General features: G+C 34.9%; 1 protein-coding gene across 1 annotated transcript in view; it reads left to right on the forward strand.

The window, feature by feature from the left end:
- Nucleotides 1–18,856, forward strand: part of CERKL (ceramide kinase like) — a 60,781-nt gene that overhangs the window by 30,637 nt on the left and 11,288 nt on the right. Inside the window, exons 3-5 of the mRNA XM_050899994.1 lie at nucleotides 2,960–3,091; nucleotides 9,562–9,625; nucleotides 13,904–14,046. Of these exons, the coding sequence (XP_050755951.1) occupies nucleotides 2,960–3,091; nucleotides 9,562–9,625; nucleotides 13,904–14,046 (339 nt within the window). The remainder of the gene's footprint in view (nucleotides 1–2,959; nucleotides 3,092–9,561; nucleotides 9,626–13,903; nucleotides 14,047–18,856) is intronic.

Below are 18,856 nucleotides of genomic sequence, written 5' to 3' on the forward strand. Positions count from 1 at the left end.
CTGTACTTTCCTATCCTTTCCCACTGCTTTGTGTATTTTAAGTATATTAAAAAAAAAAAAGTATTTTTTTTAAGTTTAAAGGTATGCTTTACTTACAATTCAAAGACTCTGTAGTCAGTTTTTGCAGTTTTGTGGCTCTGGGTGTTGATGGGAGTTGAGCATTTAGGGCCAGCTGATCATAGGTGGGAGTTCCTGTAGGGAAGATAAGAAACACAACAGCACATTTATGAATGTGGCTAAAGCCTTTCTTTTTTACATCAGGAGTCCTTATTCTTGTATTTTTCAATTTAATTTCTATTGACACTTCAGGCAAAATATCAAGTCACAGAAATTATTTTTTTGGTCTTAATATTTTTATGACTTCTAAAAGTCTGCAACAATACCAGATAGCAGATTTCTATTAAGTGTCTTGAATAACAATTATTATAATGTCTTTATGATGATGATTTATGCATTTTAATAGTCTTTGGGAACTTTTGTGTAGTCTTCCTTGTTTGTATTGTAATTCCTATGATTAGAAATTACACTATAGTACATACCTGCAGTGCTTGTTTCTGTTTCCAGAGAATCAAGAATAATTTAGGTTGAAGTGGACCTCTGGAGATTATCTGTTCCAGCTTCCTGCTCAGAGCAGGTGAGCTTTTAAACAAGATCAGGTTGCTAAGAGCCATGTCCAGAGAAGTTTTGAAAATCTCTAAGGATGGACATTCCACAGCCTCTCTAGGCAATGTGATCCATGGCTTAACTGCCCTCATTGTGAAGGGTGTTTTTCTTTATTTCTGATTGGAATATTCCTTGCTGCAACTTGTGTCCATTGCCTTTTTATCCTTGCACCTGCAAGAAGTCTGGCTTGGTAGTCTTTGTTACTCCCACAGTAGATACTTAAGGACAGCATTTAGGTAGATTCTCTTCTCAAGGCTATACAAAGCCAGCTGCCTCTGCCTCTTGTATGTGGCCTGTTCTAGCCTCTTGTTGTAGTCACAGTTCTCCGTTGGACTCACTCCACTTTATCAGTCTTATGCTGGAGGGCCTAAAAGTGGATGCAGTTTTTGAGATTCAGGCTCAAAAAGTGTTGAATATAAGGGCATAGTGATATCCTTTGAACTACTGGTTATCCTCTTGTTACTGCAACCCAGTAAGCACTTGGCCTTCATGGCATCAGTGGCACACTGTTTATTAATGCTCAACTCCGTGTCCATCAGGAACTTCAGATGCTCTCTGAAAAGATGCTGCATAGTTGGTCAATCCGCAGCCTGTGCTGTTGGGGTTCTGCCAGGCCAGGTGCTGCACTTTGTGTTTGTCTTTATTGAACATCTTGAGGCTTTTGTCAGACCTTTCTTGTAGCTTATCAAAGTCCTTGTGAATGGCAGCCCTGCCCTCCAGCACATCCGCTGTCCTCACCAAGTTCCCTATTTTCTTTTTATCTCCTTTTTAAAGGAGATACTTTTAAATATAGGTACTAAGGCTTATTACTGAAGATATTCAGGATTCATCAGGCATTGAGGATTCACCAGGATTAATTTGCCGTGCAATGACATGGCACTGTGTGTAACATTTTGCCATAAATGTAATTACAAATCTTGGTTTTTATGTATACTTTCAAGTTACAGCAGCAAACTGATCCAGTAGTTTCTTTCAGTATCTTTAAGAAATCTGAGATTTACTAACACAAACTGGATAAAGTGCTAGTTTAAATAAGTGAAAAAATAATCTATGGGACTTTTACAATTGTTATGTTTTGATCTTAAGGAATACTTTCCCCTTTGATACTGAAATAGTATTTAGCTATAATTTCTCTGAGGAATTGTTCCTGTTCAGTTGTTGAGGTAGAGTAAATGGGAAGAGCTTCAGGAAGTCCCAGCTGACACTCTGAAGGTACATGCAGCTGTAAAAATTGAAGTAATACTCCACACGGGGCAGGAAAACATGCTTTCACTCTTGGTTCCTTTTGGAGTTGTGGCCTACTGATAATTTTGTTCTTGAATGTTGAAAGCAGTATACTTGCCAGATATTCTAGCTTTCATTTGGCTAAGAAAGTGATAGTCTAACCTGATACTAAAAGAAAATTTAGAATTTATAAATGAATTAATTGAACACAAAATTGTTCAAATCATATATTTTAAATAACTACCAAAGAAACAGCAATATCGCATGCCACCACTTGCTTTTTGTAGCAAACCAACCTCACTGAATCATGGTAATTGTAGGAATTTTAGAAAAGAGAACTTGAAAAGTAATGTTATTTTTTTAGTATGAATTATTTACTATTCAACAAAATGCCGTATTCCAAATAATAAAATTACTTCATGGGATCAATGTGCAAGACAAGGTACTGTTTGCATAGCAATATTTCTCAGTGTTGTTTGCTCAGAGTTCATTACTTTGAAGGCCTAAATGTAACTTTCTAAAAAAAAAAACCCCAAAACAAAACCAATAATTCTCAGATTTCTGAATGATATTACCAAGTTTTCTATTTCTTTGTATTTCTTTGGACCTCTTTCAACATGAGGGAATTTCCTTTGCACTGTTTGATTTGCAATCTCAGAAAACAAAAGTATTGGATTTGTAGTATCAGTTTTGTTGGGTATTACTGTCATATGCCTGCTGGGAGTGTTTCATGTTAAATTCCAGCAAGGATATGTTTTGATGTTTGGGGTTTTTTTGTTGCCCAATCTTATAACTTCTCCACATTCATGCTGCTCCTGTATATCAGAGTTTAACTAGGTTAATACAATACTTTTTTTTTTTCTGGTTCCTACAATGTTTTGGTTAGTGTGTGATTCATTTCTACTGTTTATTAGCTGTACACACAAAAATAATCAGTACTGTAATTTTAAGATAAATAGTGCACATACAAGAAGAAATTGAGACTTTTTTTAGTCTAATATTAAAAATTCATTTAAGCTGTAAGAATAGCTGGACTGTGTGTAATCTTAAATGTTTTGTGTTTTCTTTTTAGGCTTTCAGAATAGACCAAAATCCTTAAAAGTGTTTGTTAATCCAAGCAGCCACAAAAGAGAAGCCACTCATGTTTATTATGAACAAGTTGCACCTCTTTTTAAGCTTGCTGACATCAAAACTGATGTCACAGGTAAGTGGCTTCAAAAGCATAGTTTAATCCTTTGTGAAACTAGTACTTAAGCATGCAAGACAATTTGAATTTACTGCTAATCCTCATTGGTTTTGCCTGCAAGTAGTGCATTTGGAACTGTAGTTAATAGAATACAATATATTTTTATTTTGTCAAAAATGTTTTAGTAATTTTGTTATTCATTGAATATTTGTCCCCTATAGCTATCAATACTGGTAATATATTTTCTGTATTTTTTAAAGCAAGCATTCTATAAAAAGAAACAAGCATTTAATGTCTGACAGTCTTGTATATGCTTGCTAAGAGTTGTTCCTGCATTCTGACAAACACATGTCCTTAAATATTACTTCTCTTCTAAGAGCATCAATTGGCCTGACATCATAAGAGGGGCTTATCTGAAGGACACATTATTTCTGGATTCTGACTCAGTTTCAGAGATGACCTGGAAGCCTAAGTGATTAAGTTCTGTGATGACAAGGGCAGTTCTCACGAGGCACATGGGCATCACTTGGTGTCTGGAGAACGTGAAGGTACAACCTTAATGTTGTAGCGATGCTGCCTTCTGCTCAACAATGAGTTCCCAATAGCAGGTTTGGATTTAAGGCCCCAATTTCTGCCAGAGTTCTGCTTTATGTCCTGAATTTGCCCTTTGGCTGTTTCATTTGATTGACTTTTTATAAGAAATTGAACAGGGAAACAATGAATTTTCTTAAAGCAGTAAAATATTAATGATCTGATCATTACTTCTGCCCCCCTCTGTGAAGAGACTTATGCTGCATCGAATTTGGTCCCAAAAACCACCCAAGTTTACAGAGAAATTATATTAGTGTTACCCATTCCAAATAATTTTTTATCCATAGTATTACAATTCCCTTTAATACACTGCTAATTTTTGATTATGCATTTCATATCCATGTGAAGTGTAAGCTCTGGTGCAAGACATTTTAACACCAAAAAGTCTTTCTGCTATGTCTGTTGTAATTAGGTTGCAAAATAATCAGTTCCAGCTTAAACAAATTATAAGGCAGAGGGCTTATCCTACAGTTGTCCCTTAAACTTCTTGAGAAATCATGACTAGTTCAGGTTGCAGGCCAAAAATCTTTCTGAGCAAATCTGATTTAGGCATGAGGATATAATAATGCAATAAGTGTTTGTATATGAGATTTAGCTTGCTAATTTTATTACCTGTGTCTATGTATTTTTTAATTGCTTAGCCCACAATTTAAAGTAAAATCAACTGAAGATTAAAGACACGAGAATAAGTGTGAAAAAGGTTGTCTGTGTTAGGATTCTGTAGTGATAATTTCTTAACTTCCCTTAATTGATAAGGGAATGCCAGCAGCTTTATATGTTTTGATTCTCACAGACATATTTTTCACCTGCAAGGCATAGATGATAGTGTAAACAGATTAATAGTAATGCTGTCTTCTTAGAAATTGAACTTAGCTTTGTTTGGTTACAATTTTTTTTTTAAAAAGGGTTTTTTTGTCATGCAAACCTTAGTTAGAGGTGGCTGACTATGTCATATTGTTAAACTAGTTATTACTTTACTTCAAGCAACTTTTTAAAGAAAACTACCTCTTTAACTTTTATTCCTTACTACTGGTTAGTGTTTCTTTTATCTTTACTGTGAACATAACTGTTTACATAGCAATATTTCTCAGTGTTGTTTGCTCAGAGTTCGTTACTTTGAAGGCCTAAATGTGACTTTCTAAAAAAAAAAAAACCCCAAACCCAATAATTCTCAGATTTCTGAATGATATTACCAAGTTTTCTATTTCTTTGTATTTCTTTGGACCTCTTTCAACATGAGGGAATTTCCTTTGCACTGTTTGATTTGCAATCTCAGAAAACAAAAGTATTGGATTTGTAGTATCAGTTTTGTTGGGTATTACTGTCATATGCCTGCTGGGAGTGTTTCATGTTAAATTCCAGCAAGGATATGTTTTGATGTTTGGGGTTTTTTTGTTGCCCAGTCTTATAACTTCTCCACTTTCAATACAAACCTTTTGTTTGTATAACCTTTGCTGCCTCTGTTAAAGGCAGCATTATCATTAACCTGTGTAAGATTACATTTTTAGCTATGTAATGTCACCTGGAATCCTAAAGCTGAACTAATAAGCCAAACCTGTATCAATAGTTTTTTAGATTAATTAATAGAATTTAATATAAGCTAGGAATATAATTTGTAGCGGTCTTAAAAACATTTTTCCTAATTGAATAAGAACAGTTTACATTTAATTTTTTTGTCATTTTTCTTTTAAATTTTGAAAAGAAACTTCTGGTTTTAGCCAGATAAATGTTTAATAGTTTGTCCTTAAAATGAGGTTATTTTGGCAATGTCCAAATACTATTGTGCTTATTAGCTGCCTAACACTCCTCCTACAGGCAAAATGAGAAAACTACATTACAGTTTTAAATGCTAGTAGAGAACTAAATAATTAAGAACTATGCATTTAAAAAAAAAAAAAAGGGGGGGGTGTGGTGGTGGGTGCTGAGTGAAAGTCTTGTCTACTGGTACCATCTTCTAATAAAACTAAGTGCCTCATTTCAAGTAAATTCAATAGGTTTTTTTCCCTCCCATAATTGTTTTGGATTTTGTGAAGTTGGAGTGTGCTTCTCGCTGCTACTGCTGTTTTGAAACCTGGCCAATATTTACATATGTAGTGGTGTACAAAGGTGTATTAGGTAGTAAAAGCTGAAGGCTTTTGTACAATTTTTAGTCTGAAGATAGTTTACTTCTAGTCTTTTCACATACACATATTTAAAACTTAAAATTCATTGTATACAAAAATCTTAAAGCAAATTTGAATCTCTGAAGTGACTTCCAGCGCATACACAATACAAGGCTTGCAAGTTACTAAAAAAACCCCAAAACCAACAAACTTTGACAGTGGAGTGCTGAAAGACAGAGCTCTCCTCATCCAATCTTGTGTTTTGGTAGCTGGCTGTTGCTTCCTACATGATCAAGCTTGCCAGATCTTATTCTTCATTGTAACTTCTGTTGTAATAAACTTTTTTTTTTTAATTTAGAAGTTTGGAGTGGAGGTATTCCCTCCTACTCAAGGATATACAGCAGTTAGAAGGCATGTATGTAAATAAGTGAGTTCTGAAACAGCATTTACTTTCTCCGAGTATCTTTAAATGTGGTAGGGTTTTCTTTTTTTTTTGCGAAATTACTTTGCACACTACAGATGTATTAATTTTAGTGAAATTAACCAAAGGTCTTAGAGTGGATTCTGTTTTGTTGGGTTTTTTGGGTTATTTTGTTACATGGAATAAACAAATCTCTGAAGTGCTTAGTGCAGTAGAAAGTGAAAATTAGCAAATTTGTTTCGGCAAACTGAAACAGTACTTTAACTGTAGCTAAGGCAAAGCAATACTTAAAAACTGCTCTTTATACAGTCTTTTAAGAGTTTGGCAATCTTGAGTGCTGCAGCTGGGATATGGCTGTTAGGAGAAGAACAGTGACTCTTCTAAAAATCCAGTTCAACAAAAGCTTGTTCCCCAATTGGGATGCCTACAAGTACTGGCAAATAGTGATAATCAGAGCTAGTATTTTAGAAATATATTAGTATCTTGCAAAACTTTATACATACTAAAGAAAAGTAAATAAAGGCAACCCCAACAGACTCCTAGCTTGTCTCACTTCTCTTCCTAGTTTTGACTCTTCTGCTTCTGTTTATGCACAATTACAAGCTGGATGTTTAGGCAAAAACAACAGCCTTCCCCACACCCCCATTTTTAGGGCAGAATCACAAAGGAAAAGAGAGTGATTGAGAGTTGGACAAATAACATTGGTTTAAACTTACTATACAGTAAGTAACTTTTTTTTTTTTCATCGAGTGTCAACACCAGTTAATCTGTCGTTATCATTAGCAGTTTTAATCCTATTGACATTAGTCTGTGACATGAGTGCCAGTATTTATACGTGTCATATGGAAGTGTCCCACGTTTTGAAGTGTTGAACTAATTCTATGTTGCTTTTTCTGTATCTATGGGCTGAACCCTTAGTTTCTTGTTGGCTACGTGAGATAGGGTGTTACTATGTTTTGGAGTATGTGTGACTGTTCAAATGAGGTACACTGTCAGTGCCCTTCTTTCAGAATGCTATTACTTGAAACTTCATGTGTACTGGAATTTACGAGTTGGGAACAAAATGTCCTTGAAAAAGGAAAACTTTTTCAATTATGCTTTAGAAATGGTTGAAAAAAGCATTAAATAATATTTTTGTGATAATATTTTTGCCAAATATGTAATCTGAATCCTTCTGAAACAGTGAAAGAAGCTCTTTCTTCCTCTTACCGAAATGTATTGTGTGCTTTTTTTGGTTTTGTGTTTGGTTTTGGGTTTTTTTCCCCCTGAATTGGAACAGGACCAAACACTCAAACATCTAGCTTTTTTCCAGCTATCAGAATGACTTTTACGCGTCCCTCTGGAGGTTGTCAAGCCTGCAGAAAACTTTTTAGACATGGTCTTTTTATGTCTGTGTTGGATTTTTTCATTTTTTTTCCTACTTGATTGATTTTCTATATGTTCTCATGAAGTTTTTCCTGGAAACTTCATTTTTTCATTACCTTTTTGTCAGAATGTCTCAAAATAGATGCTGTGTACCTCTGTCATTCTCTCATAAAATTTTAAATTTCTTGGAATTATCCCCAATGTTAAGCCTTGCAGTAGTCCTCCTACGTAATTTCCAAACTTAAGCTATTAGATGCAAAGAGGATGGAGTCCCCATCAATCTGGCTAACACTAGTCATTTCTACTGCCTTTATTGATTTCTCTGTAGACATGAGTCCTCTTTATTTTCATGTCCTTGTTCTTTGAGTGAATTAATTTTGTAATAGTAAACATAACTTACATACATTACATTAGGAAACCTGAGCAAGTTTTCTTTTACAAAATAAAATCTTATGTACTGTACCATTTTAATTAGACTGTACTGATAACTTTTGAAATGTCATCGTGTTCATTTAAAAAGGCGTATAACCAGGTAACCAACTGTATGTTTTCACGGGAAGAGTTTCTTTCACAGTTAAGCAATGGTAAGATATTGAACCTTTCTGCATTTTTTGCATGATGCACAGTTTTATTGGTCACTTTTTTCACAATCTGCAGATAATGATAAAAGGATAGTTCCCATCAGTAAAAGCAAAACTGAGTACGATAGCTTAAATATTGTGCTTTGATCTTCCAGAAGAGGTCCTGCATGAAAGTAAATTCTGTAAATAATTCCTGAAAGCTATTATAGTGATAGGTATTTCTGTAGCAAAATGATAATTCTCTGCCTTTGGTAAAATCAAAATAACTCTAGTTTTTAATTAAGAATTTCCAAAACACTGCTGCTAATACTGATTGGGAGATTTTGAAATTATATGCTGATATACAATTGTTTAGTGTGAAGTGTAAAAAATTTTATCACTTTTATTTTGATTTTATTTTCTTCTTTAAAAAAATATATATATACACTCACTATATACACGTTTTCTTGTGTGTGTATATATAGGGAGAGAGAGAGGTGTTTTCAATTCTTGTAAGCAGCATTTGAATAGTCTGTAGAAATACTGTTATAACAGGTACAGATACGGAATGATTGTTTTAGACACCAAGACTAATAATTTTAACAGTGTTTAGAAACACTGGAGAAAAGCCTTGAACTATGCTAGCACCAGGGACAGACAAGCATGAAAGATTAATGTAATTTTGCATATAATGATGCACATTCTTACACAAAAAATCCATCTGCAAGTGTCATGTCAGTCAGCAAAAATCTTTGATGAGTGGCTGCAGCTGGGCTGTCTCTTCTGGCGAAGCTGGCCTAGAAAATGCTAAATGTAGTTACGATGCTTTGTGCCATCTGTAGTATGCCAGTTTATCCTGTCTTCACTGGCATTTACAGTACTATATAGGGTATCAGCAAACACAGAGACATCAATGTAGAGTGACAGATTCATTTCCTCCAGAGGCTATGAACTCTGGTGTATACTTGTGCCACCTTCCTCTCTGTGTTATATTCTGTTGTCACTGGTATTTGGCTTGATTTCATACTTCTGTGTTTAACTCCTCATATTTTTGATTTAGCAATTTGCATATCCTAACACAAAGGCAGTTAAATTTGATTGATACTGAAATAATTCAGTCTTAACTGAGACTATGCTTACATTTTCCTGAAGTTTACTGTGTCAATGCGAAAACTTGCATTTTGATGCAACAAACATCTTCTCTAATTCTCTGAATTTAAATGCACTAAATAGCCATGTGTCCGATGGCAGCTGAGTTTTCATGTGTCTTGCCTTCTAGCTAGCGTGACTGTAAAACATACCTTCTCATACTTTTAATGAATTTAATGATTTTAAAAAAATAATCTGAACTGAATTACTGTATGTTCCTTACGTTAGAAGGGCAAAAATTTAAAAAAACCTTTAAAGTTATCTAATCTTCTGATAATTAAATAATGTTATTTTCCACAGTAACTGAATATGAAGGACATGCTCTCTCAGTACTTAAAGAATGTGAACTCCAGGCATTTGATGGGTAAGTTGGTTAGTGACAATGAGGTCAGTAAACCTCATCACATTATTTTTTATTTGTATTCCATCCAAAACTATGCTAGTAGGTATTTCATGAGTTACTCTGTTTCACATATATATCATGCCTGAGAAAATCAGTTCTCATTAGACGCTTTGTTTTTTATTACTGACAATAGGTACGTATTTTAGATTCATAAATAATGGTAAATAAACATAAAGCTTTCTTAAATATGCTTCATGAAAGCTTCAGTCTCTATATTTGCAAGAATGGCACAAGTGCCTTGTATTTCACTCTATCCATTCAAATGGTTCTTAAGGAGAACATTTTATCTAAAAGTAACTTGAATGTTTTTTCCATTTAAAAAAAAAAAATCATTCAAACTTACTTGAAGTCAAGAGTGAAAATGCTTGTTCAATCATTTTTAAAGACCTTGCTATGTGGATTAATCCTGCAATCTTTGGTATTTTTACATTAATCATTCAATAATAAGATTCAATAATACATAAGAATAGTTTTGCATACTGTGGAAGTCTTACAGCATTCTTACAACACTTAGTGGAGTATGCAGTGAGCCATACAAGAAGGCTTAAATAGTGTTTTGTAGTCTAATCAATTTCTATTAGTTCTAGAAACTCACAGAGTTAGGTGAGAAAATATATTTGAAAATGCATGTATGTATTCCAGATTCTGAGGACAATTTCTTTCCAATTAAGACATGCCTTTTGGGGTGCTAGCTGGGGAACCAGTTTGTCCTGGGAAGCAGATATGAAGACAGAGAAGAAAAAGCCTGGGTGGTATCTTCTTGCACAAACCCCTTCTCCTCTGAGTCATATTTGAGTTGTTTCACCTTTGATCATTGGGTAGAGTCATTGGAGTACTTCCCTGTAAGACTTCTCTCCAGTAGCCAGAACTAAGGGCAAATAGGAACGAAGAAGCTGGAAGACAATAACCCTTAGGTCAATATGATGCTAGGATTTCTGAGGTGAAAAGATCTCTGTCCTTTCTGAGTTAGCTGTTTAAGTGTTGAGAATTTTTTTCTCATGTGGAAATTAAGTAGCTTTTATTATCAGAGGTTATGAGCAAAAATGAAATTTCTGTAGTGTTTGAAAAATGAGTTTTATAACTTCTTACATAGCCTGGCCTCCATCTATGTACTCATTCAATAAAGCACAACACAGAAAAACAGCCTATTAAATAGCTAGCTTGGGATGCTTTTTGATATAAGATCATAGGGAAGATGAATTGCAAGGGTAACTCTTTACACTGATGTACCTAGAGATATCTTAATTGCTATTTTCAAGTAAAATCTACAGAGACTGATAGGATGAGGTCAGCATTCATATTATGCTAAAGGACTGATACTTTGAAAAAGAAAGCTACAAAACATCACTAGTCTCTCTCTTCGTTATCTTTAGAGCTGTTCTTAAGAACAGGAAGAGAATATTTGAAATTGGGATTTTCTTTTTCAAATTGTTTAAAGGCTCATAAATATTTTGTAAGCCCCCAAAACCACCTCAGTGTTTCCCAAATAAAATTTTAATGACAATTTTGATTTATTGAAAATTAAACCAGAAAATGCATGGGATCTGGTTTGAATTGAAAATTAACTCCACAGCAATGAAATTGTCCTACTGATGAAAAATCACGCTTTTAGCAATTCTAGTGGCCACCTGACATAATGTCTTTTCACTATTTCCATTAAGTGTCGAGAATTTTCACTTGTATATTGAACAGCATTGCTTGTGACTTGGCAGGCTTCAGTTCTTTCCTGTTTAGCCCAGGCTTCCTGTCCAGTTTTGTTCAAGTCAGATACTATATCTGTCACTTAGTTCCCTGTTTAGAAAATAGAATAGCACTTCTGTACCTCCTTTTGGATGTGGAAGGCACTATGTGCCTATATATGCCACTATGTATGTGGTGGTAAGAGACAAGGTAGTTTTTGTGCTATTTCTACGTGGCAGAGTTCATGTAGACCTGATCTGCCTTGCCCAAGCTCGGAAGTGACTGAAGGTGAGTTAGGTGTGGACTGAAGGCCGTGCCTGCATGCATTAGTCTGCTGCTCTAACTCAGCTCGTGCTTTTCAAGTGTTGCCTATTTCAGATTGGCTGAAAGCTAATTCAAATGAAAATGTATAAAGGGCAAGACACAACAGTTTTCTATTCATTACAGTAGGTAAGCAGTATAGCAACAGACAATTTCTGATCTTGAATTTCTCTCTAAGAGTTATGGTTCCTTACATGTTAAGCAGCGTATGAAGTAAATTGAAGCTTATGATTTGCAGTAGTGAATTGGAAGTTTGCATCTCAGTGCTTTCTGTAAGCAATACTGCTCTGTTTTAATTCTTTGTCAAAGCTGTTTGTTTCTATATATAATTTCTTTTCTCTGATTTCTCCAGTTCCCACTCTATTTTGCAAGATCATGGGCATATGTCATGTATCTCATATACTCCACCTTTTTTGCTATCCACTTTTTTTCTTGCCGACACTGGAAATTTAGGTACTTCGCCAACTTGGCAGTGTGCTTTTTCCCCTGCCTTGGGGCCAAGCCTTGGTGACAAATCGAGAGAGTGCATTTGTGATGCTGCTATCTCAGCTGCATTTTCTTGTTTGTACGGTGACAGAAATACGCAATATACATGCACGTATTTCTTCCCTAATCAGGAGCCTAAGGTATTACGAATATTGTTTAGAGTAGCCTGGGTTAGTCAGACTTTAGTGAATAGTTAAGAAACTTGTGTCTGATGGTTAGACTGATGGTTAGACAGATGTTTCTTCCTCCAAGAAGCCTTCTTCAAGGTCTTAGTCAAATCTGTTTGCTCAACACTTTCTACTCCTTATGCGTAGCAGGTTCTCATAGATTAGCTTTGGAATCCCTGGTCCCTGACGGTATCTCTATTTCCAGCCAAAAAGGCAACTCTTGATGATTAATGCTAAATTAATACAAATTAAAGTTAGCAGCATTTTTATGTTATTCCTTGGACTCTTCATCTATCCAATAACAACAAACACAGCCCCCTAAAATCGGAAGAAAATATATCTGTTTTCAAAAGTTTTAATAGCCAGAAGCCAATCCACATAAGTCCTTCCAGGTGTACAGTTTATCAGACTACAAAGATAAACTGGTTTTGCTGCTGTGGCAGAAACTTTTAAGCGTAGGAATAAACCAATCTAAACCAAAAATGAGACAAAAGACAGGAGATGACTCCTGATTACTAGCAGGAAGAAAATGTGCTCCAAACTTTTTTTTTTTTGTAAATGTGGGCAGTGTTTGGCTGGATAGAGGAAACATTCCTAAAAATTTAGAAATTAAAAAATAGCTAGGAAATAATAATAGGAACTGAAGAAAAATGTTAAAGGAGCTGAGATAATTTAATTTAAACATTTAATAACATAATGAGTATTTTCTTATAAAAAGCTTAGCAGTTTTATCTGGTTGAATTATTGGACATAGTTTCATAACTGCATTTATATAGATAGATGAAAAAAAGATATTTTAAGTGCCTCCTAAAGTAAATCTGACATTTGTATTGTAAATGCTTGGAGTGTACTATTACTGTTTTTATCATTAAAATGTGTTTACCTTAAAAACATTTAACTTTCAAACATTACTAATTTGGAGAATCACTTTAATAGTTACTTAAATAAACAAAAACAGGAAAAAAAAATGTTTGCTGTAACAGAGCTTTTTACAGACAAATGCATTCCTCTCTATAGCCACAGCAGGTGGGAGTTTAATTACATGCTCCAGAAGCAGTGATTAAGTACCTTCATGCAAAGGATTGCTGGCACTAGGGTTTTATACCTTGCTAAATCCCTCAACTGCCTGCATAGTGTGTGGAATTAGCTGTTTTCAAGTATTTTTAATTTTATTGTAATATTTGGTGAGTTGTTATTATAAGGGCAATTAAAAAGCATTGGAATGCTTGTGTGGGTCAGCATTGAAAGATTTAAAGAACTTTTCCGCTGAGGCACTTGAGCATGTGCTTAACTCTTCCATCTGATCAGTTCATGTGCATAATGTGTGATAAGGTAATACTTTGTGAGTTGTTAAATATATTTACTCCTATTCAGACAGAAGAAAGCAGAAATGAGAATGCTTATATCTTGTTAGTTAACATTCGCTGATCTGACAGTGAAGCCCTAGCTTGTTTGCAAAGAAAGAATGGTTTTTAGCTATTTGAAATATCATTATGTATATGGTGTGTGATAGCTGCCTTCCACTTGTTTGCTCAGCTATGGAAGACTTTATTTTGAACTGTTTAGCATTTTTGTTTTGTAACAGGGTAGTTTGTGTCGGTGGAGATGGATCTGTCAACGAAGTTGCTCATGGTCTACTACTTAAAGCCCAGATAGATGCTGGAAAAGACACAGACTATATACCAATGCCTGTCAGAGCACCGGTTCCTCTTGGAGTAATACCAGCAGGTGAGAGGTACTGTTACATTTTGTAAGTCATCTGTTTTAAGTCCTTCTGGCATGTTTTACAGTTTTGGCTACTAAAGGAAGTTCTTGGTGCTAAAGCTTCAGTTCCTTAAGGGAGCTATTGAATAAATGTCCTAAATTAGTGATTTAGATTGATTACAAATGACTAGATTTTAAATCATTATGATAATTTATAGTAATGGCACAGATGAGCCCTTTGCCTAAAGGAAGAAGCTCAAGAAGAAGAAAACTAAAATAATTTTCAGCTGATCCATGCAAAGATCAGGTTTTGCCCTTATTTGCTGCCAGAAATGATACTAGATGAAATCTTTGTTTTCTAGAATTTCCTTAATATAAGCCATGCTGTTTTGCTTCTCTCTCCAGTTTTCTTGGCAGGATTCTCAGTTGGATTCATGCTTAGGGTCTATTTTGAAATGGTGTCCCAGGAATACATTTTGTGGATTATATTAAAAAAAAAAAAAAAATACTGTGCGCACAAAACTGCTTTCTCTCTCCTTTACTTCTGCAGACCTGAAAATGTATGCATCTCTTGAAAAATCCTCTTGCTCCTTTATTAACTTGTACTTGCATCTTGTGGTGCGGTTTTTTTGTTTGTTTGTTTGTTTTGGGGGGTGTGTGTGTCCCTTCTCCTCCCAATTTTTGTATTTGTCCTTCTTGGAATATAACTTGGGCCAGGCAGGGAGGCTTAGCTAGAATTAGTACAGGCAGGGTTGATTCTGGACTGGTATATGAATCCCTTCTCTTTAAAAGAGGAGGGGTATTTTTGCATGGACACTACCCTCTGGTGTGGATGTTGATGTGACTACTTGATGTAATTTCTCAGATGTTTTTAACTAGCAAGGAAAAAATTCCTGCAGCCAGGTGAACAGCAAATTGTTGTTTTCAGTTTTCTACAAAAAAAAGGATCAAGTTGCTTCCGAACTGAGCAAGCAGATTTTAACTGCTCTGACTTGCTTTGCACTTCTAAGAGCAGCATTAAGACAGGGACTAGTTGCTTGTAAAAATGCAAGATTACACTTGGAAATGTATTGGTAAAAGATACAGTAATCTCAAAGACTTATGAATTTATGAAAAAGAAGCAAATGAATTTTAGCACAGCAGTTGGACCATCACTTATCAGTTCAGTTGCTGTGAATATCTTGATGGGGTTGAGATGGCATCTCTCCAGCACTTGACTCCATGCTGTTTGGGCATGCTTAGGTCACTGTGTCTCATCATCAGTGCTTACTCTCTTCAGTTTAAGACAAATACGTCATGATCAAAAAGGATTTGTAAACCCAAAAGAACGCTGTACGGCTTGTTACACAGAATGCCATAGACTTAGTTAAAAGAGAGTGAGAACAATTTATAGAATGATAGTGTGAGAAACTTCTTAATAGATTCTTAAAAATAATCTATAGCTTATTTTATTTCCATATTATTGATAATGCCAGAAAGTAGTGAGTTAGGAAACAGATTAAGTATGATATGTGTGTACATGAAGAAGATGGAACAAAACGGTCAATTAATTTTTTTTTTTTTTGTTTTTCCTCCAGAAATCCATTGTACCAAATTATTAGGATTCTCCAGCCAAGTAAAAATAGAAACTATATTACGGGATAGCATTATCTGAGTGGCTTAAAATCTGGTTTTAGCCTCTATTATAAGTAGTTAAGACAGCATTTTGAAGTTTCAGCCAACTTGATGGGAAGGAGCTGCTCTTGAAACAGTTCACCTCCTGAAGAGAAGGGTCCAGAGGGGAGTGTGTTTTTACTAAAATACTCTACTGAGCTGCCTTATTCTGGCCCAAATCAAATGGATGAGATGTGGGGAAGCCTGCAGTTGTACTGCTGGCCATTAGCAAGAGTGTTTGTTGCTATGGGAACTACTGCTAAGAAACTGTATGGAGGGGGAATGGGAGAAAGGGGAGGGGGAACTGGAAGGACATTAAAAAAGCTATCCAGTTGTTACAGAGCAAGAGACAATCTATATCTAATGGCTGTGAACCTTTTGGTCCTAAATGGTTCATTTAAATAAATTCATGATTTCCAATTAATTCAGAAAATAAAATATTACTGAAGGACTGTTAATTTCTGTGATATTTCAGGCAAAGAACCAAAATGTTGGTGCAGTTTTCATCAGAATTTTAGCTATGCTTGACTAGGAAGTCATTACATCACATTTATCTGTTTGGATGGGGGAGACATTAACAGCCTTATGAATATTCATGTTGTCTGGTTAATTAAGTTAATTGTACTGCAGAAGTGCTTGCACTTCCAAGGACAATTTTTTTCTCTACAATTTCTGTTTGGTACCTTCATCAGTCATGCTTTGCATGACCTGCAGATACTTTGTCCTTACTGTGATGCTTTTGCACATTTCATAGGCAGGAGGTTGTAGAAAGTTGTTTGTAATGTCAGGAAAATGGGTTAATATTTTGAACAGAATTATATTTTTGGAATATTAAAATCTTCTTTGTTTCTGTTTAAAAAAATGCTGGTGACAGAGATGCTGGAGTTGTATGGATGAAACCTTTTTACAGTAAATTGAGTAATTCCAGTGAGATCTAAAAATGTGACTCTTGGTAATCTGTGAGGGGTGCAAGCCCATACATGAGCATTAAAGAAGGTTATTAGTCTCTGAAGTAATACGATAGTGTTCAGGGGAACCATCTTGTTATTGGTAAATAGTATTCCGAGCTTACATAGGGGAGAAAAAAGTTTAGATGACTTGGGAAGATGAATAATGGCATTAAAACCACTATTATTGAATCACCACTTAAATCAGCAAAGCTTATATTCTAATATTTTTTGTATGATAACTTTCATTGTTTTGGTTCTGTTTATAAGCTTTTTTTGTGTGTGTGTGGCATCCTGCTTGTATAGGACCTGGGTAATGAGACACATTATTCAGTCATTGCTGCAATCAAAATGCTGATAGGCATGTATTAAGAGCTTTTTAGAGAAGGTGATGGTACTTGCTACTGCAAAACTGTGCATGTTCTCGATCTTCAACTTGTGGAAGGGTGGATGCATTACTTATGTTTTTGAACACAGGCAGAACTTGTTTTATTTTCCCAGGAGTCATGAAAGGGTGGGGGTTTGCCTTGTTTACTTCTGCAAATGTTAATGAGCTCCACAGATTTAAGAGAAGGATGCAATTACTTGTGCCTATCCTGTTTAGTAAGAATGAGATTTAACTCTCATTAAAGTCAGTATGAAGATTGGTATTGACTTCAGCTGTGGTCATTTGTTATCTTGCTGCCATCTGTATTGATAAATTACTCTTACCTAAATGAGGAATCCCAGTTTTAAGACATACCAAGCCTGATCTTCAGAAGTATATTCTGCCTTGTGCTCTTTTATTAGCTTGATCTTCAGTGACAAAGAAAAATATTTTTTCAGAATAACAACTTCCCTGTTGTCAATTTACAGGAAATAAACACAATTTGCATGACTTGTAATGATCTGCTCTTTGTGTGTGTGATTTCCTTTGTTTTGGAGAGGTTCCCATAAAAGTTGATAAGAGTTAGAAAAATTTGATTGAAGGAAATATTTGAGTATTTTTGAGCTATTTCTTTGGCTAGCTTCACTGCCTAAGCAGAATTAGTTGCATCTAGAGGTTAAATGTCATAAGTCATTCAAACATGAAATGGTATTGGGCATATACTTGTATTATTCTGTGAAGAATTGCTTTTTAGGTCAAACCTAATTTTTTTGTCCCTGAATTTTCCTTATAGAACTGTATTTTTATATTCACTGAATTGAAAAACTCACTATTTTGCACAGTAAATGGTATCTGGAGCTACATTTTTGCCTTTTCTTTTTATGCGTATTGTACAGAAAGGAAAGTTCAAATTACTTTTAGTTGAGTTGTTGGATATAAGTTACTGGATATAAATGACTGAAATTATAATATTCTTAATAAACTGGACTTCCTATTAGTATCCAGAGAGACTTTCTTTTGGGAGAAAAAAGCAAAGACTTGCATTTAGCTTTTGAAGTTGTCAGTTTATTCTCCTTTCAAAGTACTTCATAATCCCAATTTGCTGGGTTTATTTAAACATTACTTTTCTTAGGAAAAGGAAAAAGAAATTAATAGTATAGTCACCTATAAAATTCTGAGAAATATGTGAATGAAATTACATTTTTTTAATTGTTCAGAGAATAAAACTGTACATAACCTGATTTCTTCCAGGTACCACTGCAGATGTAAACTTCAAAGAATGTTTTGTATCTGTTATCTTAATAGATGTACCTCACTTATTTCACTCACCTAGTAGGAACCCTGAGCGCCTTACTCAGAGCTCCTCTCTCTGACGTTATGAAGGCGTTCCATGAGGTTCTGAGTATTCTGAATTACTTGCAGAGACTAAGGTGCTCTAAGGACGTAACAGGTGCTCTGTGAGATACTGAGATACAATCCCCAGTTATTTTATAAATTCTTATTCAGAGAAATTATTGAAAAAAATTGAAGCGTATACTCCTGAATAAGAATGACAAGATGCCTTTAGAGCTTTGTAACTATGTACATCAGTCTTTCCAAATGTAGTATTTTTTTCCTACCACCAATGTGACATCAAAGATTGCAGAGTTTTGGGATGAACATAATTTTTCAGTCTGGTACATGATGCTTTTAAAGTGCTTATTTAAATATTGAGTGCCTCTTGTTTGAAATGTGATAGTCTTTCCCTTTCCTCTCTTCTCTCCCTCACTTTTGAAAGACAAGTTTAAATGCTTCCATAAAACTTCCATAGCATCCAGAATTGTCTATCGCTGGTGTAACACATTAAATAATTCAAGCAACAAGAAAA

The sequence above is a fragment of the Gymnogyps californianus genome, chromosome 7 (genome assembly GCF_018139145.2).
Source record: "Gymnogyps californianus isolate 813 chromosome 7, ASM1813914v2, whole genome shotgun sequence".
Classification (NCBI taxonomy): domain Eukaryota; kingdom Metazoa; phylum Chordata; class Aves; order Accipitriformes; family Cathartidae; genus Gymnogyps; species Gymnogyps californianus.